Source organism: Poecilia mexicana, unplaced genomic scaffold, assembly GCF_051168715.1.
Source record: "Poecilia mexicana isolate PSO_F unplaced genomic scaffold, ASM5116871v1 scaffold_13, whole genome shotgun sequence".
Taxonomy (NCBI): Eukaryota; Metazoa; Chordata; class Actinopteri; order Cyprinodontiformes; family Poeciliidae; genus Poecilia; species Poecilia mexicana.
Window position 1 is genome coordinate 5,420,009 of NW_028263382.1, and position 27,948 is coordinate 5,447,956.

At 43.8% G+C, this 27,948-nt stretch overlaps 2 protein-coding genes across 2 annotated transcripts; both read right to left on the reverse strand.

Moving 5' to 3' along the window:
- Positions 1–1,584: 1,584 nt before the first annotated feature.
- Positions 1,585–4,345, reverse strand: LOC148155698 (uncharacterized). Its single transcript, XM_088011525.1, has one exon. The coding sequence runs from the start codon at positions 3,373–3,375 to the stop codon at positions 2,560–2,562; it is 816 nt and encodes a 271-aa protein (XP_087867651.1). The 5' UTR covers positions 3,376–4,345; the 3' UTR covers positions 1,585–2,559.
- A 136-nt stretch (positions 4,346–4,481) lies between these two features.
- Positions 4,482–18,937, reverse strand: il1rap (interleukin 1 receptor accessory protein). The gene is made up of 12 exons (XM_015013121.2): positions 18,464–18,937; positions 16,706–16,776; positions 12,650–12,845; positions 12,486–12,569; positions 11,367–11,589; positions 11,116–11,284; positions 10,964–11,035; positions 10,127–10,259; positions 9,809–9,954; positions 8,758–8,901; positions 6,246–6,389; positions 4,482–6,170 (listed from the first exon to the last, which is right to left on the reverse strand). Coding segments are annotated over exons 1-12 (1,833 nt in total). The 5' UTR covers positions 18,466–18,937; the 3' UTR covers positions 4,482–5,721.
- Positions 18,938–27,948: the final 9,011 nt, after the last annotated feature.

Consider the following 27,948-nt stretch of genomic DNA (forward strand, 5'->3'; position numbering starts at 1 on the left):
TATTTAATGTTGTAAAAGACAGAGGATGCTCAAACAATTAAAGAAATAAGCTGTTACTTAGATTTTATTCATTTTGAAGCTGATTATATTTAATGAAACTGTCCTTTAAAACTCAAATTGCCATGCAGGGATATTAAAGTGTTTGCTGAAATGAAGGGAATGAGTGTGTATAGAAAAATAAAAGGATTAGTGTTTGATTTCAGTGTCCGTTTCTAAACTGAAACCCGAACTATCAGAGAGGAAATACTGCGGTTTCAGTCCAGGAATAAAAGGTGTGTGATTAACAGATTTATTCAGAGTAAAAACTTAAGTACAGACAATCAAACAAAGTGATGAAGTCACTCACTGAGGCTTAGATGAGAGGATTTTGTTTCTGCTACCCTGGACCTCACACACAGAAATAACTCAAACAGGAAGGAAATCACATTTAAAACTGCAGATTTTGAGCCCCATTTCTGGTTCAGTCATTTATGAAACTTGGAAAAATAATTTATTTTAAATGAAAATCATAAATCCACTTCTTAAATATCCAGATTTACCGTAAAAAAAAATTATATTTTCAATTTAGTTTTCTTAATATTTGACATCTATTCCTCTAACATTATTAAATGACCTTATGGAACATTGTTGTTTGCACTGGTACTGGAGTCAGTTTTAGTGTGGGAAATGACCATTATTCAGTTTAATTTACTTTATCTGGTTAAGAAGTTGTGAATTTTGGAAGTTTGTCTAATTTTTAAAGAGGTCTGCAGTGTTTTTAACATGGATGTAATATTCTGTCTCCCTGTTTACAGCAGAGATTAGCTTGGCTCACAGACGGGTAATTAATGGGGAATTAAATGTTTTCCCAGCTCAGCAAGGTCGGAGTTTCCACTCCGTCTTTATCAGGAAATCCTTCTCTCTCTCGTTTGGAGGCTGGGAGGAGATGAACTGAGGTTTATTTTAAAGATGATGGCTTCCTGCCTCGTTTTGGGCCGTTGATCAGCTCATGCAGAAGCCGCAACATGTTTCAAATCTAACTGTGATGTGATGCTTAAAAGCCTGATTTTATCTGTAAAATTACATTTTCTGTGATTTTACTTTCCTGGAACAAGACGTTCAGCATTTTTCACGTTTTATTTTCTTATATTTATTCTGATTTCTTTAAGACGTTTCTGCTTCATTTGACCTGAGACTTTACACAGGAGGGAGATTTATTTTGCAAATCAAACTTTGCACAAACTAAAATCTCAAGAGTTGAGTGTCATATTTAAAACCAGGCAGGATAATAAATGAAGTTCAAACAGGTAGATGTGCAAGATGTGAATATGTTTCCTACTTCATTTTACCACCAAAAGGAAGGATTTCACTGCAAAACCTTAGATAGTATCGAGTGTTTCACATTCCAGGTTATTCAAAGATTTTCTCCCATCATTTATATTTATTAATTGAATGAAAAAGCAACACATGGGAAGGAATGAAAAACCAGCAGCGCCCCCTGCAGATGGCAGCCTCAACAGCAGCTTTAGATAAACCACATGTTACAGTTGTTGCTGTTAATTTAATAATTTTATTCAAGAGTAAATAAAAACGTGAGTGGAAACATTATTTTTTTTAAAAGTTTATTTGAATGTTTTTCATGCAGGCTGAAAAAAGGAGCAGATTGGATCTGATGTCTTCATTAATTATCAGGAGTTTGAGCCGATCTGAATTCAGCTGCTGATGTATGGAGCTAAATTATGGCCACAAAGTTTGTTCAAGAAATGGGTTTTGAAATTGAAATAAAATATACCAGTATGAAGAACTGTTTTGCATTTTTCTAGTGTCAAAAATGATTTTTCAGTTACAAAATGTTTTTAGCTGTGGAATTATTTTTCAGTAAATTTTTTCCAATTTAAATTTTTTAATGGAATCATAAAACTTTTCAGTTTAAAAACTTTTATCAGTTTCAAAAATATTTATCATTTTCAACACTAAGTTTCAAAACTTTTCCTGTTCCAGCTTCTTCTCTTTTGAGAATAAATTTAATGTTTTATTTTTTTGTTTCAAAATTATCTTTCAGTTTAAAACGTTTTTTCAGTTTTGAAATTATTTTTCAGATTCCAATGATTATTTTTGAACATACTTTATGGACCCTAATTTAGCTCCGTAGAGATAGAAACGTGCTCCATGCAGGCGTATATCTGCTTTAGATTTGTATCTGAAATGCTTATGAAAAACAGAGACTTCACTAATAATGTCAGAATGTTTAAATCACTAAACAGTTTTCTACTTTCTCCTTTTGCCTCCATAATATTGATAATATTAAGAATATTTTGTCCCAGAATGATGCAAAGAAATTGTTTCTTCAAGGCTGGAATGCAGTAATTATTTACTATCAGGAAGCAGAAAGAACTCAGTAAAACGTCTTCAGCAGATCTAAAATGCTGCAGCAACAGTTCTGATTCCGGCTTTTCTTCATTGTTAAATCCAGAGTAGTGTTAACTATTAAGCCCTATAAAAGGTAATCAAACTCCTTCAGATTAGTCCAAAAGTTCACCGATTCAATCAGAGAACGATTCACATCTTGGAAATGAACGGCTAGGCCGGGTTTCCTGTTGGGGGTGCGGTTTGCGCCATCTCAAGCATAAGCTCCTCCCCCTTTTCACCTGACCGATTTTCCTCTGAAGTCCTGGAAGTATCCACTTCCTGCTGACAGAAGGAGGCGGGGTCATGGGTGTCAGGGGCGTGGTTTGGTGATGGGGCGTGGCTATGTGCTTTGTGGGCGGAGTCAGGGATGATGGAGTCTGTTTCTGAGACAGCGTCGGTCCCGTTACGCAGCTCCAGCTGCATCTGGGTCTCCCGTCTAATCTCCGCCCGCCTATCCTCTACCTGGCCCATGAACCCAGCGCACCCGGAGCACCTCCTGCTGTGCTGCAGCACCTCCTCCCTCCTGACGCCACACCTCCCTCTGGACGGAGTCTTTCTGTGATTGGCTGAAGCCCTGCGGCCCGTGCGGCTCTGCCCGGCCCGGTCCCTGCGGTTCTGGTTCCGGATGCGTTGAGCTCTCTGCAGAGCCAGAGCCGCCAGGTCGGAGTGCGACGACGTGCTGTCGATGAGCCGCCGGCCCAGAGCGAGTGGCCGGACCGGCAGCGCCAGCCGCAGCCGCAGCCAGAACCGGGACCGCCGCGGTTCGGACCGGCGCCCCCGCCAGGTGGCGGTGCAGATGGCGGCATGGCGGAGCTGGGCCGCCTCCACGCAGGGCAGCTTGCTGACGGAGCGGCAGACCACGGCCAGGATGGAGGCCCGCTGGCCGCGCTGCAGGTACAGACCCAAACGGCACTCCAGCAGGCTGAAGCTCTTCTCCGCCAGGAAGTCGGGACTGAGGACGAAGAGGAGGCGCCGGCTGCGCCGCATGGACTCCAGGATGGACTCGGACAGACCTGAGACAGAGGAGAAGCGACTCAAACATGGACAGCTTCACACCAGAAACGACGTTTCTTCAGAGGACTGAACGATTCCACCTTTAAGTTTTGTTTAGTGGGAGTCTGCAGGCCTGTGAGCTGCTGGTTCTTAAAGGGGCAGGATCAAATAAAATTTACTTTTCTGATCTTTGCATTATGTTTTAATGTATTTTATTCATCAAAAACAAACCTGCAGTGTTGATTCTTTCATGCATGTTTGAGAAATCCTTTAATCTCCATGGCAACCATTCAGCTGCAAAACGCCTGGGTGGACCTAGCCTCGCCTTCGAGGCGCAGCTCCTCCCCCACTCAGCTCCTTCAGACTAGCCAACAGCAATTAGCAACCAGCTGCTGAGCTCCTTACAGGAGCTGCTGCTCAGAGCAACGCTGGTAAAAACATGAAAGGGTTAATAGAGGAGCCATGTTGGGACGACTTCCTGGAGGCGGAGCTTCAGAAAGAGCAGGAGCTTCTTAAAGAGACAGAGGCCCAATTTCAAGGCTTTAAATAAGGAAATCAAATTTCTTTTAATTCATATTTGATATAAATAGCATCTTTATATGAACCAAAGCTAACAGTTACTTGATTATGATATAAAATGGAACTATGTGGCATAAAAATTCACTGATTTTGTTTGTTTGGTATGGAGGCCCTGAAAGGCGAAAGGTTTTTTTAAGGAACCCACTTCCTAAGCCTCACCATTTTCATAAATTAAGGTCAATCTAGATTAAAGTCCTTTTTTTTCTTGAGGTGGAGGATTAAAAATGTTTAATGAAGAAATATTTCCTCTGACTAAAAGCAGAAATGAGAAATGTTTTCTTAACAAAAAAAAAAAAAAATCTGCCGTGCCATTTTTACCTGCTTTTATCCAGCACACTGGAAAAGAAAATAAGTATTTACATAAAAATAAAAAATAAATAAAAGGCAGAAAAATTACTTTGACTTTCTTATTTCCAAGATCCATTTATGAAGATGAAATGAAATCAATGCCATAAAATCTGTCGTGTTTTTGAACAGCAAATATTAATGAGAAAAAGTTAAATGATTGATGAAAGCAGAAATAAATGCAAATATTATTTAATTAATTAAAAAAGAAAATATATATAAAAAACAGATGCAGCAAAGCATGACAAAGTGCAGAATGCCTTCTAATATTAAAATACTGACCCATAAAATGTTAAACAGCATCGCCTTTTTTCAACCCGAAAAATATATTTTAACTGATTAAACTGTAGGCAGATATTTGATCAAATAAAAAGAAATTAAATAATGTACAGAAATGACAATATTTTAACGTTTCAGTGGATTAAAATGTCCTTATTCAATCCGCCTCTATGCAGATGACACAATCCTTCATCTCCATGTTGGTTTCTCTTCAAATTGATCCAATCAAATGTCTTTGATGAAACATGCAGTTCCTCTACTGACCACCAGGTGACGCATGGAGAACATTCACTGATCGATTCCTGACAGATCTTTAGCTAGTTTAAGCCCTTTCTGATAAAACTGCAAATCCAATTTTAGAAAATAAATGTGACTTTTTTGTTTGAAAAATATGGTTTCATTCAACATTCATGATCGTCAAAACATTCAGAGTGAAAACAAGTAAAACATTTTATCACACAGAAAAGGTTCAAAATAGAAATGAGAAGATGAAGAAAATGATTTATGACACTGGTGTTATGGGGAATACTGAGTTTTATGCAATTTGTGAATTTTGGTCTGCAGAAAACCTGAAGTCAGATAAAACAGACAGAAAACGAGGAGCAGAAAACCAGCCTGCAAACTGTGGAGGTGAACAACACTTTGCTCCAGAATAAAAAAACTAAATATTCAGCTTCAAACTAAACACCTGGTTTAGTTTGAAGCTGAATATTAGTTAACTAAATATATGCAGCCTCAGTTGAGGTAAATATTTAGCTTGCTAATTAAATATTTGTTTGAATCTGTGACATTTATAAATGAATGAGCAACATGGTGGAATGAAAATATGACTTTAGAAATTAACCTCTGTTTTTCTCCCGTATGTCAAACTAAATATCCCAAATTATCGAAGCTAACTTTAAAAATGGCGCCCGAGTGTCTGACCCGGTTTGAGCCAGACTCTTGGCTCAGGTCACTGTCACGTTCAGCAGAAAATGGTTGACCTTTGACCCCCTCTGGCTCTCCATGAATCCAGCCTTCTTGTCCTCCAGGACCAACCAATCAGCTGGTACCAGGGCAGAACCCTCGATCCTCTGAGTGGGTCTGACAGTCTGACTCTGGACTGGTTGGACTGGTCTGTGCTCCTCCGGTTCCGGGTCAGGCTGCAGAGTTGGGGACCTTCTGAGGCGTTTTGGTCGTGTTGCTGATGAGGCCGGTCTGGGAGTTGGTGCTGTTCTGGCTGATGAGCCTCATCAGCGCCGCCTCCTTGCTGCTGCCCTGCTGCTCCTCCCTGCCGGCTCTCCTCACAGGAAGCTCCACCCTCAGCTGCTTCCAGAAGCGGGACGTCAGCTCCTTGGACTTGTCCCCCTGCCAGCGGACCAGCGCCAGCGCCACGCGGGCCCGCCGCAGCTCCCGGACCAGGCTCTGCCTCTGGACGGGCCGGTACTGGACCAGGATGACCCGCAGGTGGCCGCCCAGCGCCATGCTGTCGATGCCGGCCTTCAGCTCCAGTAGCGCCTGGGAGCCCTGCGAGGCGTAGCCGGGGCTGACCACCACCAGGAGGCGCCGGCTGCGAGCCACGAAGCTCAGCGTCTCGTCTGTGATGGCTGCAACGGAAGATGGAGGGATGAAGGGGTGAAGGGTGATGAATGAGTGAAGGGTGGAGGTTTAGAGGAACTCACTCCCTCCTGGCAGACTGTCCCGGTCGAAGATGCAGACGGAGTAGCCGAGCTCGTTCTCCAGAACGCTGCGCAGCGTCGACAGGACGAACTGCTCCTCCTCGCTGTTCCTCGCATACGAGATGTAGACGTCAAACTCCTTATCGTCTGAAACACCAGCAGGGGAAAATATCTGCAAACGTTCATCGGCAGGATGTGGTTTTATCTGATCTGAGGTCAGTGTTCCTCAGAACGCTGGGTTATTTCCTCAGATCTTTTCACTCAAACGGCTCAAACAAAGTAAACCGTGCAGCTCACGATCAAACAGTTTTACTTCAGGCTCATCTGTGACTAAACTCATGCTGCCATTTTGTTTGCAGAGAGAGGAGGCTTCCTCCTTCAACCTTCCAAATAAGACAAACTGGTTGAGTATTTTTCTACTTTTCAGGACAGAAAATTAAAGTAAAGCTAAACAACAAAATCGACACCAAGATTATGGAACCTAAAAAAGTTCAGCCAGGATTAACGGCAGGTATTAAAGCTAAGCCAAGTGAGCTAAACTAATCCTGAAGGGATAGGTTACTGCTGCTAAGGCTGGACTGGTTTGTGCTCCTCCGGAACCGGAGTTAAACTAGCTAAGCTAAACTAGCTAATATTTGTTTAGCTTAGTTTAGCTAATAGTTTAGCTTAGCTAAACTAGCTAATATTTGCATTTATTAGCTTGCTAAGATAAACTAGTTTAGCTTAACTTGCTAAGGCAAGCTAAGCTAAACTAGGACAAGCCAAGTCAAGGTAAAATAAGCTAACATCATCTAAACTAAACCAAAGCCAGCTATTCAAAAAGAAGACAAAATAAAGATAACTTTGACACGCCAAACTAATGTTGATCATGCTAAACCAGTATTAGCTGAAGTAACAAACCTTAATAGACGCTAAGTTAAAGTAAGGTAAGCTATGCTAAGCAGAAGAAAGCTGAAATAGCATTTAGCCTACCCAGTAAACAGTAAACTATGCTAAATAACCTAACTAAGCTAAGTCAAGGTACAGTATGCTAAGCTAACTCAGTCTAACCTAAATCTAGGTAAGCTAAAATGTAAAAGATAAAGTAGCCTAAACCAAAATAAGATAAATTAAGCAAAAGTAAGCAGAATTACCTTTAACTAGATATGATTAGCTAATTCAAGGAAAGCTAAGCTAAACCAAACTCTGCAACAGAAGGGAACTAATATAGGCTATGCTAAGCTACTGTGAGTTGAGATCATTCAACATAAAATAAGCTAAAATAAAATCAGATGAGGGCTGCACAGTGGTGCAGTGCCAGCTGTTGCCTGGCAGCAAGAAGGTTCTGGGTTCGATTCCCGGCCCGGGGCCTTTTGCATGGAGTCTGCATGTTCTCCCTGTGCATGGTGGGTTCTCTCCGGGTACTCCGGCTTCCTCCCAAAATGTTCCTCCAAAAACATGACTATAAGGTTAATTGGTCTCTCTAAACTCCCTAGGTGTGTGTGTGTCCTGTCTGTCTCTGTGTTGCCCTGCGACAGACTGGCGACCTGTCCAGGTGACCCCGCCTCTCGCCCAGAACGTTAGCTGGAGGCGCCAGCACCTCCTGACTCCACTAGGGTGTTAGAAAATGGATGGGTGGAAAATCAGATAAATTAAGAACATTTTGAACTTATGAGGTAAACTATGCAAAGCTAAACTCAGCTAGGCTAGGCCAGGTTGCTATTTGCTGCTTGGTCAGAAACGTGAGATTAAGTTTTATTCAACTTTACATTAAAAAATGATATCAAACACAGCTGAAATAACTGGTTATGATTTATTAGAATCTGTTGAGGAGAAATTCTGATGTGTTAAAGTTTTTACCAATAATTTAAAAATTATTTTTCACTTTTAAAGAGGAGAATTTAATATAAAATCATCAGTTAAAGTAAACTTAATGATTAGGGGTTTTATCTCTAAAGTGCTGTGTGCGGTTTCCAAATGTGTCAAAACTGTTTTTTTTTTTGGTTTTTTTTAATTTTTTACACAAAAAACAGATAATTTTCCTTCTCTACTAATTCTGAGATCTTGTCTCAACATGTTTTGTGAAACCGGTTTTGCCTGAGAGAAAGCAGAAAATCCCCCACGATATCGGATCTATTTGACATTTTAGGTGACGTCATTTATTTCTCAGTTCTTAAAGATCTGCAGAGTTTGGACCCGAGTTGCAGGAAGATGTTTACAGCTTTCACTTTGTATATTTAACTGGCAGCAGAGCAGGTGGTGCTCAGATTTAAAAGCTTTGCTATAAAACACGTCTGGGTGTTTGACGGTGTCGCTCTGTTTTTATGAACGGTTTAATACACTAAAAGCTCAGAGTGCAGTCAGTAAAATAAACAGTGAAAATATGGCAGTGCTGCAGACCTTTCCTCTCTGAAAGGCCGTGAGTCGGACCGCCGCGCGGCTCAGCCGTGTGTAAAAAATGTCCTGCATCAGCTGGGATGCTTTAAGCCAAACCGTAGTGTCCCGTATCCTGGAGGTGCTGAGTTGGGGAGCCTACCTGTGTGCCGCTCATCGGTGCCGAACCAGGAGCGGTACAGCAGCAGCAGCTCCAGCCAGAAGACGTGATAAACCACGAAGAGCAGCAGCATGAGCACCAGTGTGACGCTGAGGCCACAGCCCAGCTCCACGGAGGGCAGCGACACTGGAAACAAAACAGCTGCCGGTTAGCAGAACATCTGCCGGTTAGCAGAACATCTGCCGGTTAGCAGAACATCTGCCGGTTAGCAGAACATCTGCCGGTTAGCAGAACATCTGCCGGTTAGCAAAACATCTGCAGGTTAGCAGAACATCTGCCGGTTAGCAGAACATCTGCCGGTTAGCAAAACATCTGCCGGTTAGCAGAACATCTGCCGGTTAGCAGAACAGCTGCCGGTTAGCAGAACAGCTGCCGGTTAGCAAAACATCTGCCGGTTAGCAGAACATCTGCCGGTTAGCAAAACATCTGCCGGTTAGCAGAACATCTGCCGGTTAGCAGAACATCTGCCGGTTAGCAGAACATCTGCCGGTTAGCAGAACAGCTGCCGGTTAGCAGAACAGCTGCCGGTTAGCAAAACATCTGCCGGTTAGCAGAACATCTGCCGGTTAGCAAAACATCTGCCGGTTAGCAGAACATCTGCCGGTTAGCAAAACATCTGCCGGTTAGCAGAACATCTGCCGGTTAGCAGAACATCTGCCGGTTAGCAAAACATCTGCCGGTTAGCAAAACATCTGCCGGTTAGCAGAACATCTGCCGGTTAGCAAAACATCTGCCAGTTAGCAAAACATCTGCCGGTTAGCAGAACATCTGTCGGTTAGCAGAACAGCTGCCGGTTAGCAGAACAGCTGCCGGTTAGCAAAACAGCTGCCGGTTAGCAGAACATCTGCCGGTTAGCAAAACATCTGCCGGTTAGCAGAACATCTGCCGGTTAGCAAAATAACTGCCGATTAGCAGAACAGCTGCCGATTAGCAGAACAGCTGCCGATTAGCAGAACAGCTGCCGATTAGCAGAACAGCTGCCGATTAGCACCCACAGAGCTTCAGCAAGTGTTCAACCCAGAGTCTTCCTCACCCTCTTCCTCCAGCTGGACCCAGCGGGCCATGGAGCCGCGCGCATTTCTCACTGAGCAGGTGAAGTTTCGCTGCAGATCTTCAGATTGGACATCTCTGATATTCAGGATGGTCTCTGCTTTCAGGTCACGGTGGTCATCTATTGTACTGCAAGCGGACAATTCAGACAAACACCATCAGTCCAGAGGAAATCTCTGTTCCCCAACTGAAACCCAAACACACGTTCTACATGGTTTGGTTGTGAACTGGTTGGTTTTGGTTGTGAACTGGTTGGTTTTGGTTGTGAACTGGTTGGTTTTGGTTGTGAACCCGTCTCTACCTGTTGGTCTGGCTGAAGCGGCCGTCGTTCAGCTGCTCCACCCTCTTCCCATCCACCGTCCACCAAATCTCCCGCTCAGGTTTGTCGATGATGAAAGGAAGCAGGCCTCTGCAGGTCAGGTGGACGTCTGAGCCTGACAGGAAACACAAACCAGAATCAGAACCAGAGCAGCCTCCTCTTCCTCAGTGCTCTGGAAAACACGCGGCCCTGAATGCAGCACGGAGCTCCAGGTTTACTGGATAAAACGGATCAACTAAACGAATAGTTTAGGTTCGTTTCCTTCTTCCTGAAAGTCCTTCTCTAAACCTTGAATTCCTGATCAAATGTCAGCAGTAAAGGTTCTGCTGCAGAACGGCACCGCCGCATTTGAACATCGGATCAGGTTCTGCCAATGGTCTTTGGGCTCAAACGAACATTTTAACTAAATTATTCTTATTCTAATAGTTTTGTAATTTTTCCCTTCAAAAGGCCTTGAAAACACAAACCCACTGAAAATATCTGGTCTATATGGAGCTAAATCCGTGCCATAAAATTTGAAACAAAAAAAAAGACAAAAAAAAGTTTTAAACCTGAAAAAAAAGTAAACTTAAAACTATTTTTCAAGAAAAACATTTATGTTTAAACTGAAAAAGTTTTGAAATTGGAAAAAAGTTTCAAGATAAAATTCAGTTAAACAGAAACTGAAAAGATTTTTCAGTAAAAAAAATTATTGAATATTTATGGCCCCAGTGTAGCTCCATATTACACCCCAAGCTGAAAAGCTTTAGCAGTGACCGATCTGTCTGGCAGATCCAGACCAGTGTTCTGCTGATCCGGTCCGGTCCAGTAGCTACTTACTGGTTCTGACTGGGAAGACCTTCCCGTTGGTCGGGTGGAGGATGGTCGGGTCTTTGGACAGGGTGGTGGGATCTGCAGGCAGAAGACAGCAGAGTTTACCTGGGCGGGTCTGCCTGGTACCACCTGAACCTCCGGAGGCGGTTCAGACTCACAGATCCCTGAGACTTTGATGCTCCTGGTGAAGCTCAGCGACCCGCCTCTCCGCTGGTACCGGACCGTGCAGATGTACAGGCCCTCATACGGAATCAGCATGGTGTAGATCCGGAGCCTGGTTCCGACCTGCTCCCGGTGATTGTCCCAGAACGGGTACGGATCACACCTCTGGGAGACAACATGGCGGCGTTTAGAAGCTGACCTGGATTATTCTGACCCAAACGGTTACGGGCCGCCGCCGCCGCCTTACAGACATGGCTTGGTTCATGTAGGTCCAGTTGACCGTCGGGTCGCTGTCGGCCATCTTGGAGGCGTCCTCCAGGTTCGGACAGGTCAGCGTCTTCCCCTGCTGGAAGCCGATCAGCTCCTCAGTCGCTGCCATGGCAACCTGCGGGCATCCGGCGGATCGGACCGCCTGGTCCCGCTGCAGCACCTGCAGACGCACGGCGATCCTGCTGCAGGACGACTTGTTGCTGCAGGCGGACCAGAACCGGCACGTTTATCCAAACATGAAACCGTTTTCATTTCATCATCATCAGTCGGCTGGAGGTAAACGTTAGCTTCAGCTCGAGCAGCACCCATCCAGCACGAAAACCCGGAACGATCGTTATCGGTGATCAATAAAACGTTTGGTGGAAAACAAACCGTTTAATAGTGAAAGTGGAAACTGTGGAGTGGAAACGTCCTGATAAATGTTGGACAAAAAACTTTTCCTGCTGAGATTAATGGAACAGGTTGGTGTGAAAGTGGCTGAACATCAATCAGTTATTGATCTAATCAATCAGTTATTGATCTAATCAATCAGTTATTGATCTAATCAATCAGTTATTGATCTAACTTCACCATATGTTGTTTTTGCCTTTGAAAAAACAACAAAGCAGGTTTATATGAAAAAGGACAAAAAAATGTATAAAGTGATTATTAAACAGCTGAGTGATCAATGCTATAAATTTATCTGGAGAAATTAATTTATGTTAGCAAATGTTTTCAAAGTTAGCAAAACGCTAAATGGAAAGTTAGCCCTGCTGTTAGCACATTAGCAGTTAGCGGAAGTGTGCCCACCGCTGAGTTTGTTTAACCAGAATCGGGTCAGAGTGGGACCATCTGAGGTGAGCAGGACGCCAAACCTTCTGGTGGTTTTCTGAGCTGCCAGGAACCAGAACTGGGCCGTGACCCAGAAACCCGGCAGAACTTGGTTTTGTGGGTTTTTCTTGGCCTCACTCTGTTTCCACTTTGACTCTTTTCTACGTTCCTCTGCTGCTTCCAGCGAAAAACACACAAGTTTGTAGCTCAAAGGGAAACGATATGCGAAAGCAGGGGCAGGTTCTGCCGACCAGAACCGGTCCGTTTCCGTGGAAACGGGACTCACCGCAGCATGCAGATGTACTGCCCCGTGTCGTTAGCGACGGCCGGCTGCAGCCACAGCCGTTCCCGCTCTCTGCTGACCCGCGCACTGCAGGCGACAATCAGAACCAGAATCAGAACCAACCCGGTCACAGCGACCCCTGGTGGGTCGGCGGTTTCCATGGTTACCTGTAGGGGATGGGCTGCTCCAGGTCGTGGCCGTCCAGCAGGCGGTACCAGACCAGGTCGTGCCCGGCGCTCTGGGCCATCGTGTAGTTGTAGACGGCCGGGTGAGAGAAGAGCGGGCAGGAGACCCAGCCGGCCTCGCCGTCCAGAACCAGAACCGCCGCCTCACTGGACTCGCCCCAGTCGTGGCACATCGGTTCTGAACAGGCAGGAAGGCAAGACACAAAACTTTCTTTAAATATTTAAATTCCTGCGTCCAATCAGAAAGCAGCTCTGGATGAACCAGCCAATCAGCCGTCAGAAAAACTTTCACTCCTTAAACTCATAATAGGAGCCTAATGGGCTTTTGGGCCGGAACAGAACCGCCTGCAGAACAAGTAGCTGATGTTCGGATCAGAACCAAAGATCCGACGGTTTCAAGACAGCAACCGTCGTCATGGTTACGCCTCTTAATGAGATTCTACTGAAATCCATTTAATGTTCAGAGAGCAGCTTTTCCATCAGTTAGATATTGATGACTACGCCTCCCTCCGTCCACCCTGATCCGATTATCAGACCGACCGTCTGTCCTGAGGGACTCCAGTGATTCCAGGACAACATGGACATTTAGTCTCCTCTGACTAAAACACAGCTCAGTCCTGTTCTATGGACCGGAACCAGCAGAACTGCTGCTGGTTCTGGAGAGGCGCTGGGAGGGACAGACGGTCCAAACCAGGTTCCATTCAGAGTTCTGTGTTACGTTCTTCATTATCATTATTATTATTATTTGTTTCTACAGCTAATTAAATTATTTTTAAATGGATCTAAAGTCTTTACTCAGTCAGAGTCTCAGAGTTCTGATCAGAGTCTGGAGGAACATCCAACAGAGCCATCAAGGTCAGAGGTCACAGGTCAGCGACCCCTGACTGGAGAACTGGACCCAAATACTGTCCATATGAGGGAACCAGCTCCACAACCCAAACACCTGCTGCTGGTTCTGGTTCTGATGGATCCGGATCCGCTCCAGAGGTGGACTTCCAGACTTCTGCCTCATTAAAGGACTGCAGTCCATCAGCTGGTGGATCCATTACATGCTTTCTGGACAGAACCGACCCGATCGGGCAGCTGGAAGTCAAAGGTTCATTAAATCTGACCAGAGTTTTCCGATCCGGACCGCCGTCCTGGAAGCTCTGCTGCTTCAGATGTTTTTATTAATATGCAGAATGAATGCAAGGTATGAAATATCTTCTGTGGCTCAGAACCTGGGTCGACCCAAAAGGTCTGGACCCGTTTTTACCCCCAAAGCAAAGGAAACATTCAGCTTTTATTGCCTTTAAAAGGAAATAATCAGTTTGTATCTTCAGCAAATAAAAAGGCGTCGTCTGCATAGAGTCGAACTGCAGATACAAAAATGGCGGCAAAACTTCAAACCCGATCAGAACCGGATCATTCATGACCGGTACAAATCACATCCCATAACAGGATGAAGCCGCCTCACCACCAGAGCTTTTAACGGAGATTCTGCAAACTGTCGCTCTGGGAATTCACACCGAACATCAATCATCTAAATTAGCGTCGACTCATTTCCCTCTGATTGATTTTCTGACTGATGGTTCCAAAGACAGAGCGGATCAGTCAGCCGGGTCCGGTCAGACCGCAGATGATCCCCATTCATCAGGAGATGCTTAATTGGACTGGAGCAGGACGATTACACTGACAGGAAACCTTTAAAGGTCCCAACGCCATGGAAACGCCCCGATGTGACCGCAGACGGCTCGTCCAAAGAACCCAAACTTTGACTGGACCACCAAGGACCAGAACTCTGAACTCCTTAAGAAGCACCACAAAGATAACTCACAGGAAAATCTGAAATGTCTCCATGATTGGATTGAACAATAGTCTTTATTTTACAAGGAATAATAGTTTTCCAGGTAGAAGAAGAAAATGGATGGACGGATGGATAACGGTTTTCAAAAACTGAAATAAAATATTGTCACTTAACACCATGTTGTTAAGCTGGGTCCTGGGAAAATGTTGCATGCTAGGCGCTATGAAGCTTTTAGCTCCTTCAATTTGAAATTGAAGGCAGTGAAGAAATAAACAGCAGAAATGAAGACGAGGAGGACCAAACGGAGGAAGAGGACACTGTTGGCTGCTGTTTGGAAATACCAAATAGCTCTAGATGCTAACTACAGGTGTTATGGTTAGCATCAAAACATTTTGTCACACATAAAATTGTTTCAAAGATCTCAAGATGCTTCATTGTTACTTTAAACATCCATTCATTATCTTCAATCTGTTTTGATTTCACGTTAGCCCCTGCTAAAAATGTTAGCTCTAGCTAATGGTGTTAGGTCTAGCTGATGACATTAGCTTCTGCTAATAATGTCAGCTGTCGTTGATGGGGTTACCTCGACCTTGAATAGCTGGTGTTAACAGTGTTAGCGCCTGCTAATTTTGTTAGTTTGTGAAGATCGTGTTAGCTCTAGGTGATAGTATGTTTGCTCCTGCTAAAGGTGTTAGCTCTAGCTTGAATAGCTTGTCCTAAGGACGTTAGCTTCTGCTAATGTGTTAGAACCAGATTTAAACCTTGTGCTAATGGCGTTAGCTCCAACTATTATAATAAACAGTAGGTCACAAGATGATCACATTTGTTTGTTTCAACAGATATTGGAACATAAAAGCTTTAAACAATATAATAAAAATACAGAAACAGCAACTTTTAGGCTGATAGGGAAATGAGAACATATTTAGCTTCCTGCGCAGGGAGAACCCGGTTCGGCCCGGCAGCTCCTGGATCTGAGTGCCGAGTTCTGGATTAATGGATCCTCTCTGAACAGAGCCCCGCGCTGCGTGTCGGTAATTGACCTGTCAGCTTTTCCCTGCCGGAGGATTCGTCTTTCTATTAAACCCTCCAGATGTCCGCATCCTGCCGCTGCTGCAGGGAGACATCCGTCCGTCCGTGTTTCAGACTCTGACCTCATCAGGAAACAGGAAGTGCTTCTCCAGCCGGTTCTGTTCAGCAGAACTGAGATGAATGTGAGGAATTTTACTCACAACAGATTTTATCTGCATCCAGGTGGAAATATCTCAGCCTTTCAAACAGAAATGAGGCGTCTGCATTTCTCTAAACATAGTAAAACCTCCTCACTGAAAATAAATATGCAGGTGATTGGTGTGCAGCGCTTTGACTGCAGGAAGGGAAGCAGCAAAGAAGTGAGTCAATAATTAACAGCAATAATTTGAGTTTTTCGGCCTCAGAAGAGAAAAAATGGTTTTTGTGCATTAAGACTGAAAAAGTTAAAGGTCATGTAGTTCAACCTGCGGCTCCGGACCCGCGGCCGGCTCTCTGGACCTTCAAACACGACTCTTAAAAACTTTGACTAAGATGATAAACAACTGAAGCTTTAAATACTTTTAATAATAAACGCAGGTTTTAGCTGCTTGTCCTTTTATTTGTGGAATAATTACATTTAATTTCCAGACCAGAATGAAACTTCAGGTCGGTTTTATTTAAATCCATTTTTTTGTTACTCAGTTGGAAACTATGTGCAAATTTTAGCATCAAAAGGAAAATGCAGCTGTTGCGTTTTAAAAAAGTTTTTTTTACATTAAAACCTAAAAATGGTTTTAAAAGTGAAAGCAGATTTCCTGTAGATATTAATGAGAAGTTATTGTTATTTTGTGTTATTGATCGGGTCTGCAGGTGGAACCGGCTGTCTGGAAGCGCTGCTGAGTCCGGTTCTGGTTCTGTTTCCAGAATCCGACCTGGGCTCAGCGGCGCTGCTCAGCGTGAGCAGCCCGGTTTCCCAGAATCCCACGCGGTTTTCCTCCATCATCCCAGCAGCTGCATCCGTCACCCCCTCAGACATTAATGAGCCGTCGCCATGGAGACGCCCGGCACCTCGTTAACGTCATCAGATTAAATAATCTGCAGAAAACCTTCAAACGTTTCATTTTGAAGCAGAAACAGTTTGAGGAGAAAAAGCTGAAGGAGAAACTCTGAAGTTTGGAACGGACTCGGACCACTGACTCCGCCTCCTAACCGCCCACAGGGACCGCCCCCGACCCGTCACCCACCTGTCGAGTCGTTGGTTTGGCCGACGGCTCTGCCCGTCAAAGCCAGGAGGAAGAGGAGGACGAAGGATGCCCTGCGGAGAAGAAGAAGAGCCTCGTTAGTCACGTCCAGGTTTGTATCTGGTTTAAACCGGATCCAGAAGCCGACCGTTTTCACTCGGGTTTAAAGGCTCTGCAGGAATCATGAACTACACAAAAACACAAATACTGCTCTTGAGAAACATTCCCACTGTAATACGCTTCACACATAAAGAAGAGTGGCGTGATCTGAAATGTATGAAAATATGACTTTATGTTACTGACCAAACAGAAAAACCCTGACAGTTCGGACAGCTTTGGGTTTTTTCAATCATTAATTAAAATTCATTGTGAAAATGATAAATCAAAATTCTTAGAAATTCATCACGATAAACGATACGATAAATGCCCACTGTGTACTGAACGTAGCACATGCTAGCTAACGTAGCACAAATATGTCTGCTGTATTTTTGAATGCTCCATTTGATCCATTCGTGTCTACACAGTAGGCAGGCAGATAGAGCCTGACCTTTGACCTGGAGGGAGCGGTACTCGCTGCTGGCTAATTCCTCCAGAATTAAAACCGTTTCTGACTCCAGAACTCCATGAAACCGGAGGGAAAGCCAGGATTTTCCCGCCGTCAGTCGGGACGTTTGTGAAGCTGATAGCTGTAAGGGAGAAGATGGAGGGCGGCCGGAGGAGACAGACGGAGGCTAATGTGTCACGGAGGATGATCAGGTGGAGTGAGGGGATCCCTGGAGGGACATACAGAACCAGAGCTGCCCAACAACACCATCCATCACACACACACCTCCTGCCAGGAGGAGCTCAATAAAACCAACACTGGAACACCTTCCTCCTTCTGCGTGTCTGTGTGTGTCTGAGTGCGTGTGTGTGTGTGTGTGTGTGTGTGTGTGTGTGTGTGTGTTAATGGGAATTCTGGGAAGTTTATCACTGCAGTGAAACTTCCTCCAACCATTTTCCAGGTTCTTGTGTTTATTACAGGAGCAGATTAAATGTGGAGGAAATAAAATCGTCCTGCTGCTTCATGAAGCGTTTCCACATCTGATGATGAGGATGACAGTGATGAAGATGAGGAGGCTGCGGCTCTTTCTGCTGATCTCTGCAGACTCCCCAAACTGACCAGAGCCACCATAATCTGATTATGAGAGCCGATCGATGAGCAGCACAAACAGATCAAACTGCTCCTCAGATTAATTATTCAGAGCCGCCTTCTTCTGCTGCTGAACGTTAACAACCTCAGGTTCAGAAATAATCCACATTTTTGGCTCAAATATAAACTTTCATCATAAATTTTCACTGAAACTTGAAGTGAAATCTTCAACTAAAATTATGAGTGCATGCAGTTTGGTGTTTTATGGGTGACGAAACGTTAAATTTAATTGGAAACTATAATTCAAGTGTACAGGTCTACTTTCAAACACTGGTTACGGGATAAAATCGATCTTACATAAATTTGGGGATTTTTAAATGGAGATCCGCTCAGTGGATCTCCGACCAGAATGACAGAGAGCAGAGCTCTATAATGGGTCAGAACTGCAGTAGAACATGACTCATCGGGCTGGTGGTCTGATCATGATCGAGTTTTAATGAGTCAAAGGACGCAAAGTACTTTTTATCATCAGAAAAGCGTAGGAGTTAAAGCGTAACTGTCCACAGTACCAGACTTCATTTAAAAAAACTGCAGATTTAGAGAAAACACTCCGACAGGAGGTGACTTACATTAACAGTAGGTCGGGGGACGTCGGGACAGTTGGATCCGGTCCGGACGAGCCTTTCGGGGCTGCTCAGAACCTGGAAACGGTACAGAACCAGGATCTGGACAGGGGTGTCAGAGTCCTCCTGCCCGGGGTTGGAAGGGGAGCAGCTCCGGTTCGGGCAGCTGATGATCAACAACCCACGTCAGGGTTCCGGTCCGGCCGTAAATCTGCAGCACCGAGCCGGTCCGGTTTAGTCTGGGTGGTCCAGGAACTTCTCCAAAGTGTCCCCCTGATTAACGATCCCAAATCAGAACCATTCCACTCTTACTTCTCTAATTAAACCCGCCCAACCCGTTAACTGGACCCAAATGTCCAGTTAACGGTTCGGTCCGAACAGGACGGAGCGGGTCGGAACCGAATCGAGTCGGACTTTGCGGTACTTGTAACCTGAGAAAAGTGCGTGAAACGCGCAGGGAGGTGGTTGAGCCACGCAGAGCGAAGTTGGTGTGTTTGTGAAGTAGGAAGTAGAAGTTGATTCCGGTCCGCGCTCCGCCCCCTCTATGAGGTCATTATGACGTCACACGATTTCCCAAGAACCTGAGCCGATTCCAACGTTTCAGTCCGAACACCTAAGTGGGAATCAGCCGCAACCGATATTATCTGTTCAGTAAACTGGGGTTGTCCTTTCTCAGTTGGAAAACTTCCAGTCAAGTGACTCTTATTATAATCCTAGCAAAATATTATGACCACAAAATGAAATGGAGTGAAAAAATCCCCTTTTAATAATTTTCAAGAAACTGACTTAAAATGTATATTGTCTCTGTTGAAAAATTTAACTTTAAAGATACTAGTAAAAACTTTAACTCTTCTCCAAAAATGTAACTTCATCTCATAAGCAGAACCCTCTGTTTTATTGTTTTTTGTTTTGTTTTTTTGTTTTTTTTATTTTTGCTGTAATGTATCCTTCTTCATATGTATTTTAATATATTTTTGACATTTTTTGTTATGAAAACTATAACTGAAAAATTACACAAAGTTTTATTTTACCAATGTATATATATATATATATAAAATAAAAAATAAAATTCCCTTCTCACCCTCCGCGGGTGGTCTCTTTCTCCCTCTCTCTTTCATCCTCTGAGCTCGGGTCCTCTACCAGAGGCCTGGGAGCTTCAGGTTCTCCTCCAGTATCTTGGCTGTGCCTAGAACTGCACATTTCTGGACTGAGATGTCTGATGTTGTTCCTGGGATCTGTTTGAGCCACTGCTCCAGTTTGGGGGTGACTGCCCCGAGGGCCCCGATGACCACAGGCACCACTGTGGTCTTCACCTTCCAGGCCTTCTCCAGTTCCTCTCTGAGGCCCTGGTATTTCTCCAGTTTCTCCTTTTTCCTGATGTTGTGGTCACTTGGTATTGCTACATCCACCACAACGGCTTTCCTCTGTTGTTTATCCACTACCACAATGTCTGGTTGGTTCTCCATTACCATCTTGTCTGTCTGGATCTGGAAGTCCCACAGGATCTTAGCTCGGTCATTCTCCACCACCTTTGGGGGTGTTCCCCACTTCGATCTCGGGGCTTCCAGTCCATATTCTGCACAGATGTTCCTGTACACTATGCCCGCCACTTGGTTATGTCGTTCCATGTACGCTTTCCCTGCCAGCATCTTGCACCCTGCTGTTATGTGCTGGACTGTCTCAGAGGCCTCCTTGCACAACCTACACCTTGGGTCTTGTCTGGTGTGGTAGATCTGAGCCTCTATTGCTCTGGTGTTTAGGGCCTGTTCCTGGGCAGCCAGGATGAGGGCCTCTGTGCTGTCCTTGAGTCCAGCTTTCTCCAGCCATTGGTAGGATTTCCTGATATCAGCCACTTCAGTTATTTGTCGGTGGTACATCCCATGTAGGGGCTTGTCTTCCCATGATGGTACTTCCAGCACCTCGTCCTCTGTTCCCCATTGTCTGAGACATTCGCTGAGCACATCGTCCGTTGAGGCTTTGTCCTTGATATATTTATGGATCTTGGATGTTTCATCCTGGACAGTGGCTCTCACGCTCACTAGTCCTCTGCCTCCTTCCTTACGGCTCGTGTACAGTCTCAGGGTGCTGGATTTGGGGTGGAACCCTCCATGCATGGTTAGTAGCTTCCGAGTCTTAACATCCGTGGCCTTTATCTCTTCCATTGGCCAGCTAATTATTCCGGCAGGGTATCTGATTACTGGTAAGGCAGAGCTGTTTATTGCACGGATCTTGTTCTTGCCATTGAGCTGGCTTCTCAGGACTTGCCTTATTTGTTGGAGGTATTTGGCTGTGGCTCCTTTCCTTGTGACCTCATCGAGGTTGCCATTTGCTTGTGGTATTCCCAGGTACTTATAACTGTGCTCTATGTCTGCTATTGTTCCCTCTGGGAGTGAGACCCCTTCTGTGTGGACGACCTTCCCTCTCTTTGTAACCATCCGGCCACACTTCTCTAGTCCGAATGACATCCCAATGTCAGTGCTGTAGATCCTGGTGGTGTGGATCAGTGAGTCGATGTCTCGCTCGCTCTTGGCATACAGCATGATGTCATCCATGTATAGGAGGTGACTGATTGTGGCCCCATTCTTGAGTCGGTATCCATAGCCAGTCTTGTTGATGATTTGGCTGAGGGGGTTCAGGCCTATGCAGAACAGCAGTGGGGACAGAGCATCTCCTTGGTATATGCCACATTTGATGGAAACTTGTGCAAGTGGTTTGCAGTTGGCTTCAAGGGTGGTTTTCCACAGCCCCATCGAGTTTGCAATGAAGGCTCTTAGAGTCCTATTGATGTTGTACATCTCTAAGCATTCAATGATCCAGGTATGTGGCATTGAGTTATAGGCTTTCTTGTAATCAATCTAAGCGGTGCACAGGTTGGTGTGTCGGGTTTTGCAGTCTCGGGCGACTGTGTGGTCTGCAAGGAGTTGGTGTTTGGCTCCTCTGCTATTTATGCTGATGCCCTTCTGTGCCGTGCTCATGTATTTATCCATGTGCCCGCTTATCTTAGCCGCTATGATGCCTGACATGAGCTTCCATGTTGTAGAGAGACAGGTTATCGGCCGATAGTTGGATGGGACTGAACCCTTTGAGGGATCCTTCTGGATCAGGATTGTGCGCCCTTCAGTTAACCATTCAGGGTGAGTCCCATTCTGTAGCAGCTGGTTCAGTTGAGCTGCCAGTCGCTCATGGAGGGCAGTGAGTTTCTTTAGCCAGTAGGCATGGATCATGTCAGGCCCTGGTGCTGTCCAGTTTTTCATACCCGAGACTCTTTCTTGGACATCTGCCACAGTGATGGTTGCCGGGGCTTGTTCAGGGAGGTTGCTGTGGTCCTCTCGTAGAGAGGTTAGCCACTGTGCATTGCTGTTGTGGGACGCCTCCCTTTCCCATATGCCTTTCCAGTATTGTTCAGTCTCCAGCCTTGGTGGGTCTGCTCTGTTGTTATTACCCTGCCATTGAGAGTACACTTTAGCTGGTTGGGTGGAGAAGAGCCGGTTAATCCTCCTGGCTTCATTCTCTCTTGTGTATCTCTTTAGGCGGCTGGCCAAGGCTTGGAGCCTTTGTTTGGCAGTTTCGAGTGCTTCAGGTATGGGCATCTGGCTGTACTTCTTAGGTACTGATCTTTTCATTGCACCTCTTTGGAGCTCTGACAGTTGGCTCACTTCCCTCCTTGTTATCTTGATCTTAGCCTCTAACCGTCTTTTCCATGGTGGAATATATATATATATATATATATATATATATATATATATATATATATATATATATATATATATATATATATATATATATATAGATATAGATATATATATATATATATATATATATATATATATATATATATATATAGATATAGATATATATATATATATATGTGTGTGTGTGTGTGTGTGTGTGTGTGTGTGTGTGTGTGTGTATGTATATATATAGTTCTTTAACTTTTGTCTCTCTAGACTTTAACAACAACACTCTGAATGTCTGTGATTATTCTTTATTATTTGTTTATAGTTATATAAAAAAAATTTAAAAATCAGCTGCAACCGGGTCAGAAATCCCGCAGAACGCCCCAAAACTGTTCAGTTCAGAGAAATGTGACGTAGAGGAGAGAGGGAAAAACTCCCGACCCGATCCATCCGAACCTCATTTAGTACCACAGTCCTGCAGGGACCCAAACTGACAATTACAATAAAAGTATCTCATATAAGAAAAAACAAGTAACTTTTCAGCGAGATTTAGTTTGTTTCAAGTTTATATTGTTAATTTAAAAACGTTTTAGTTCCGCTGACAGATTATTTAAAGAATAAGACAAGAAAATGTCTTGTTGTAATTTACCATGAAACTAGAAACTCTGCATTAATAATAATGAATAATTAACGTAAAACAAGCTCCTGCCTTGATGAAAAGTTACATGTATTTTAATTTTGTTAAGGGAACTAAGACAGAAGTTCCCAAACTTCTCTAATGCTGCAAAATATGTAAACGATTAACTTTTAGAATGTTTTTTTATTCACTATTCAATAATTATCCATTAATTTAGAATAAATGCTAACCTCTAAGTTTGATTTTAGATAACTATTAGTTATGTGGTGGAAAGTTTTATAATCGGATAATATATTATGACCTTATTACCAGATAATACTATTTTTAATCACAATCCTCATTTTTATTACAAGGAAATATGTCGTATTTTATATTATTTACATCAGATTTTATTTTATGCCCAGAGTTCTTAAAGTTTTTACGGTTCCTTTGACTTTTTTCAGAAACTTTTTCATTTCCTGTTTTTGTTTATTTCACTGGCAGCTAATCAGAAAATAAGCAACAGAAATAAGATTTAAATCATTTATTTTAACTTAGATTTTATTTGTTTTTGTTTTTTTTAAAAAGAAAAAAGAAGAAAAAGATTTAATAACTGAATTTTCCCCCCTAATTTCAGATTAGAAAAATTCATGGGATTCCTTTTTTCTAGTTTTGTTTTGTTCTCCCTTATCTTCCCTCCAACTTTTTGAGGCCCCCTGGCGGTACCACAGCGGACCGCGGACCCCACTAAAATATTAGATCTTGTGTTTTTTTCGGTGCGGACTTTCTGGCCTTTTATTCTCCAGACCTGAACAGATTCTCAGGTGAGCCCCTGAAGGCGGAAGTCTGCAGGTAAAACCAGAAACATTTTGTCTTATCTTGTTTTTAATCACATTAAAACCACTCAGGGTTGATTTCACACTGTGAAGTAAAAATCAATCTATGAAGTTAATTAAAAGGAAAAGCAGGAAGAACCTGACATCTACTGTTTTCCTTCCTTCTAACTTTCATGTAAATTAGCAGCTTTTCACTCAGACGCAGCTCCTTTCTGCTGTTTGAGCTGAAACTGGAAAGATTAACAGTTTATTGACGGAAATCACAGAAGCTGCTGTGAATCGCGGCTTTCTGCGCTCACTCCTGGTCGGATGTCGCCCCCTGCTGTTCCTACTGCGTAATGACAGGAGGCCATAAATACTTTCTCTCCTGGATTAAAGTATAAAATGAGCACAAGAATAAAACCAGCAGACTTTGTTCTGTCATTTGTTCTTTTTGGTTTCTATTGAATCAGCAAAAACTTTGAAGTTTTTCTGGTTTGAAAAAAATCATAAACAATCAGGAAAATGTAAGAAATAAACAGCTTTAGTTTTATGATAAATTTCAGTTTGATCATTTTTAATCATTCAAACCCAGAATGAGTTGATCCCATACAGCAAACTAAGTATTGAGTTTGAAACTGTCATATTTATGAAAGAATGAACATGGCGAAAATATGTCTTTGAAAAATGAAGCCCATTTCTCCAATGACAGGCAAAGTGGGGCACACGGCCCATTGAGGGACCACCAGGGGACGCTGTGGGGGAATCAAGAAGTTGGAGGGAAATTTAGGGAAAAAAAAGGAAAAAAAATATTAAATCCCATAAACTATTTAATAAGAACATTTTATCACAATTTTTGTTTTCTGTTATTCAATACTTTTTAAAATATAGAATCTAAAATTAAAAAAATTATTTAAAACTTTTTTCTAGTACTTATTTTCTGATTGAACCCTGAGGTTCCCAAAAGTTTCTAGGCCACAGCCTCCTGCAGACTGAGTTACAAAATCTGTAAAGAAAAAACAGTCAGAAATATTACATTTACTTTATTTTATGTTATTTTATGAATTTGACCAGCAGCCTGCTGTTATTTTTTAACAGCAGTGAGTCTGAAGCCTTCAGACTCGTTCAGCTGCAGCAGTCTCGTGTTTTTCTGTCTTTCCTCATCAAACATGGATGAAGCCTCTCGGCTTTTAGGACACCAGAACATTTAACAAAGCTTTCTGCGAAGTGGAAACGGGCTGAGTGGTTTTCCAGCCGAAACTCAACAAGCTTTTAACTCACAACTCAACCCGTCAAACAATAAAGCAACAACAAAAGAAGAAAGACAAACAATACAAAAACTTCTTCCAAACATAACAAAAAGTAAAAATATATTTGTTCATTTTGTTGAAAGAAAGAACAGCTTTGTGTTTACGTGAATCTTGTTTTAACACACTCATGTAGCAGTGTGATGTTATTACACTAGATTGTAAAGTGATAAGCTATTCCGGTAGGAACTCATATTAGCGCTGGTAGCTTTTATTTTGAAAAGACGATAGATCCATTGCACGACAGCGGGTAACTTTCTGTTTCAAAATTATTAGTTTTGTTCAAATTTAACGTGTTGTGAATGAAAATTTGAATTATTATCTTTACTGTCAAACGTGTTGAGTTCATGGATTGTTGTTTTGAGTGTCAGTTCGGGGCTTAAAAAGAGAAATTAACGGATCATACCATTATGGTTAGTGAAAGGTTTTCCCGCGCTCTCCGTCGCGCTTTCTGTTCGGATTCCGTGGGAGAAGGTATGAAGTTTTGTTTTCTGTGTGCATTTTGAATATAAGTAATAGTTTGATTACTGTTCTTGTAAAATAATGTGCTTTGGGGCACTTGAACTTTGTTAAACAGTGATAGAACTGTGTTAGCAGATATTTAGCTGCTCTTATGCTACATGAAACATTGCTAATGAAAATGCTACATTATGTGCTGAAAATAGTATTGTTCATGGTTTAACAGGCGCTGTGGAACACTGATGAGAAAAAGAAAGCCTGGTTTGACTACTATTTTTTGCTATTTGAATGCAGGAGCATTAAAAGTGCCTTCAGATCAGCCGTTATCTGGCTGTTAAAACTATGCTACACTCACAAAAGAGGAAGTAAAGTAAAACATAAGAGGAAAAGTATGTACATGTAGAGGAAAACCTAATTTAAAATAAAGAATATTTTCTTTTCTGAGGGAATCATGCTGAAAAATGTAAAACATCATAAGCGGCGCAGTGAGGGATGGAGGGAACACTTTACGTTCCTCTGGGTAAGATGACAGATGTGTCCTTAAAATAACATATTGATGTTGATGGTGTTAAACCTTCACAACCCAGCCAGCATACCCATGTGGGCCCCATATGGGAAAAAAGAGGGCTGCCAATATGGGCCCCAAATGGGTTTGTCCGCGGGTTCCATGGTGGCCCCACATGGGTTTGCCCAGGTAGATTTAAATGGGTGCTGACTGGGTTTTCAGTGGGACCCAGATGGGTAACTTACATGAGCCCCATCTGGGCCCCACTTGGGAGCTTTCATGAATTTTTACCTGGGCCCCAACTGGGTCTAAACTGGGCTAGAATATGGGTACCAAGTGGGTTTGTCCGCGGGTTCCATGGTGGCCCCACATGGGTTTGCCCAGGTAATTTAATTGGGTGCTGACTGGGTTTTGAGTGGGGCCCAGATGGGTAACTTACATGAGGCCCATCTGGGCCCCACTTGGGAGCTTTCATGAATTTTTACCTGGGCCCCAACTGGGTCTAAACTGGGCTAGAATATGGGCACCAAGTGGGTTTGTCCACGGGTTCCATGGTGGCCCCATATGGGTTTGCCCAGGTAGATTTAAATGGGTGCTGACTGGGTTTTCAGTGGGGCCCACATGGGTAACTTACATGAGGCCCATCTGGGCCCCACTTGGGAGCTTTCATGAATTTTTACCTGGGCCCCAACTGGGTCTAAACTGGGCTAGAATATGGGTACCAAGTGGGTTTGTCCGCGTGTTCCATGGTGGCCCCACACGGTTTGCCCAGGTAATTTAATTGGTTGCTGACTGGGTTTTGAGTGGGGCCCAGATGGGTAACTTACATGAGGCCCATCTGGGCCCCACTTGGGAGCTTTCATGAATTTTTACCTGGGCCCCAACTGGGTCTAAACTGGGCTAGAATATGGGCACCAAGTGGGTTTGTCCACGGGTTCCATGGTGGCCCCATATGGGTTTGCCCAGGTAGATTTAAATGGGTGCTGACTGGGTTTTCAGTGGGGCCCAGATGGGTACCTTACATGAGGCCCATCTTGGCCCCACTTGGCAGCTTTCATTTTTACCTGGGCCCCAACTGGGGCTAAACTGGGCTAGAATATGGGTACCAAGTGGGTTTGTCCACGGGTTCCATGGTGGCCCCATATGGGTTTGCCCAGGTAGATTTAAATGGGTGCTGACTGGGTTTTCAGTGGGGCCCAGATGGGTACCTTACATGAGGCCCATCTTGGCCCCACTTGGCAGCTTTCATTTTTACCTGGGCCCCAACTGGGGCTAAACTGGGCTAGAATATGGGTACCAAGTGGGTTTGTCCACGGGTTCCATGGTGGCCCCATATGGGTTTGCCCAGGTAGATTTAAATGGGTGCTGACTGGGTTTTCAGTGGGGCCCAGATGGGTACCTTACATGAGGCCCATCTTGGCCCCACTTGGCAGCTTTCATTTTTACCTGGGCCCCAACTGGGGCTAAACTGGGCTAGAATATGGGTACCAAGTGGGTTTGTCCACGGGTTCCATGGTGGCCCCATATGGGTTTGCCCAGGTAGATTTAAATGGGTGCTGACTGGGTTTTCAGTGGGGCCCAGATGGGTACCTTACATGAGGCCCATCTTGGCCCCACTTGGCAGCTTTCATTTTTACCTGGGCCCCAACTGGGGCTAAACTGGGCTAGAATATGGGTACCAAGTGGGTTTGTCCACGGGTTCCATGGTGGCCCCATATGGGTTTACCCAGGTAGATTTAAATGGGTGCTGACTGGGTTTTCAGTGGGGCCCAGATGGGTACCTTACATGAGGCCCATCTTGGCCCCACTTGGGAGCTTTCATTTTTTACCTGGGCCCCAACTGGGGCTAAACTGGGCTAGAATATGGGTACCAAGTGGGTTTGTCCACGGGTTCCATGGTGGCCCCATATGGTTTTGCCCAGGTAGATTTAAATGGGTGCTGACTGGGTTTTCAGTGGGGCCCAGATGCCTCATTCCTGTAGGAACAATGGGGTCTGTCTCACCTAACCTGAAAGTGAATTACATTAATAGATATACAATCTTAATCAACAAACCAAAGTATTAAAATGCTTTAGCACAAAACCTGCATTAAAAAAAGAGATGAAAAATGTC

Bases quoted from the DNA above. Each gene is read 5' to 3' on its own strand.
- LOC148155698 (XM_088011525.1), bottom strand. From the start codon at position 3,375: ATGCGGCGCAGCCGGCGCCTCCTCTTCGTCCTCAGTCCCGACTTCCTG.
- il1rap (XM_015013121.2), bottom strand. The intron at 12,570-12,649 runs GTAACCATGGAA...TGTCGCCTGCAG, and splicing joins GAGCAGCCCATCCCCTACAG to TGCGCGGGTCAGCAGAGAGC. The intron at 6,390-8,757 runs GTAGGCTCCCCA...CTGGTGTTTCAG, and splicing joins CACCGATGAGCGGCACACAG to ACGATAAGGAGTTTGACGTC.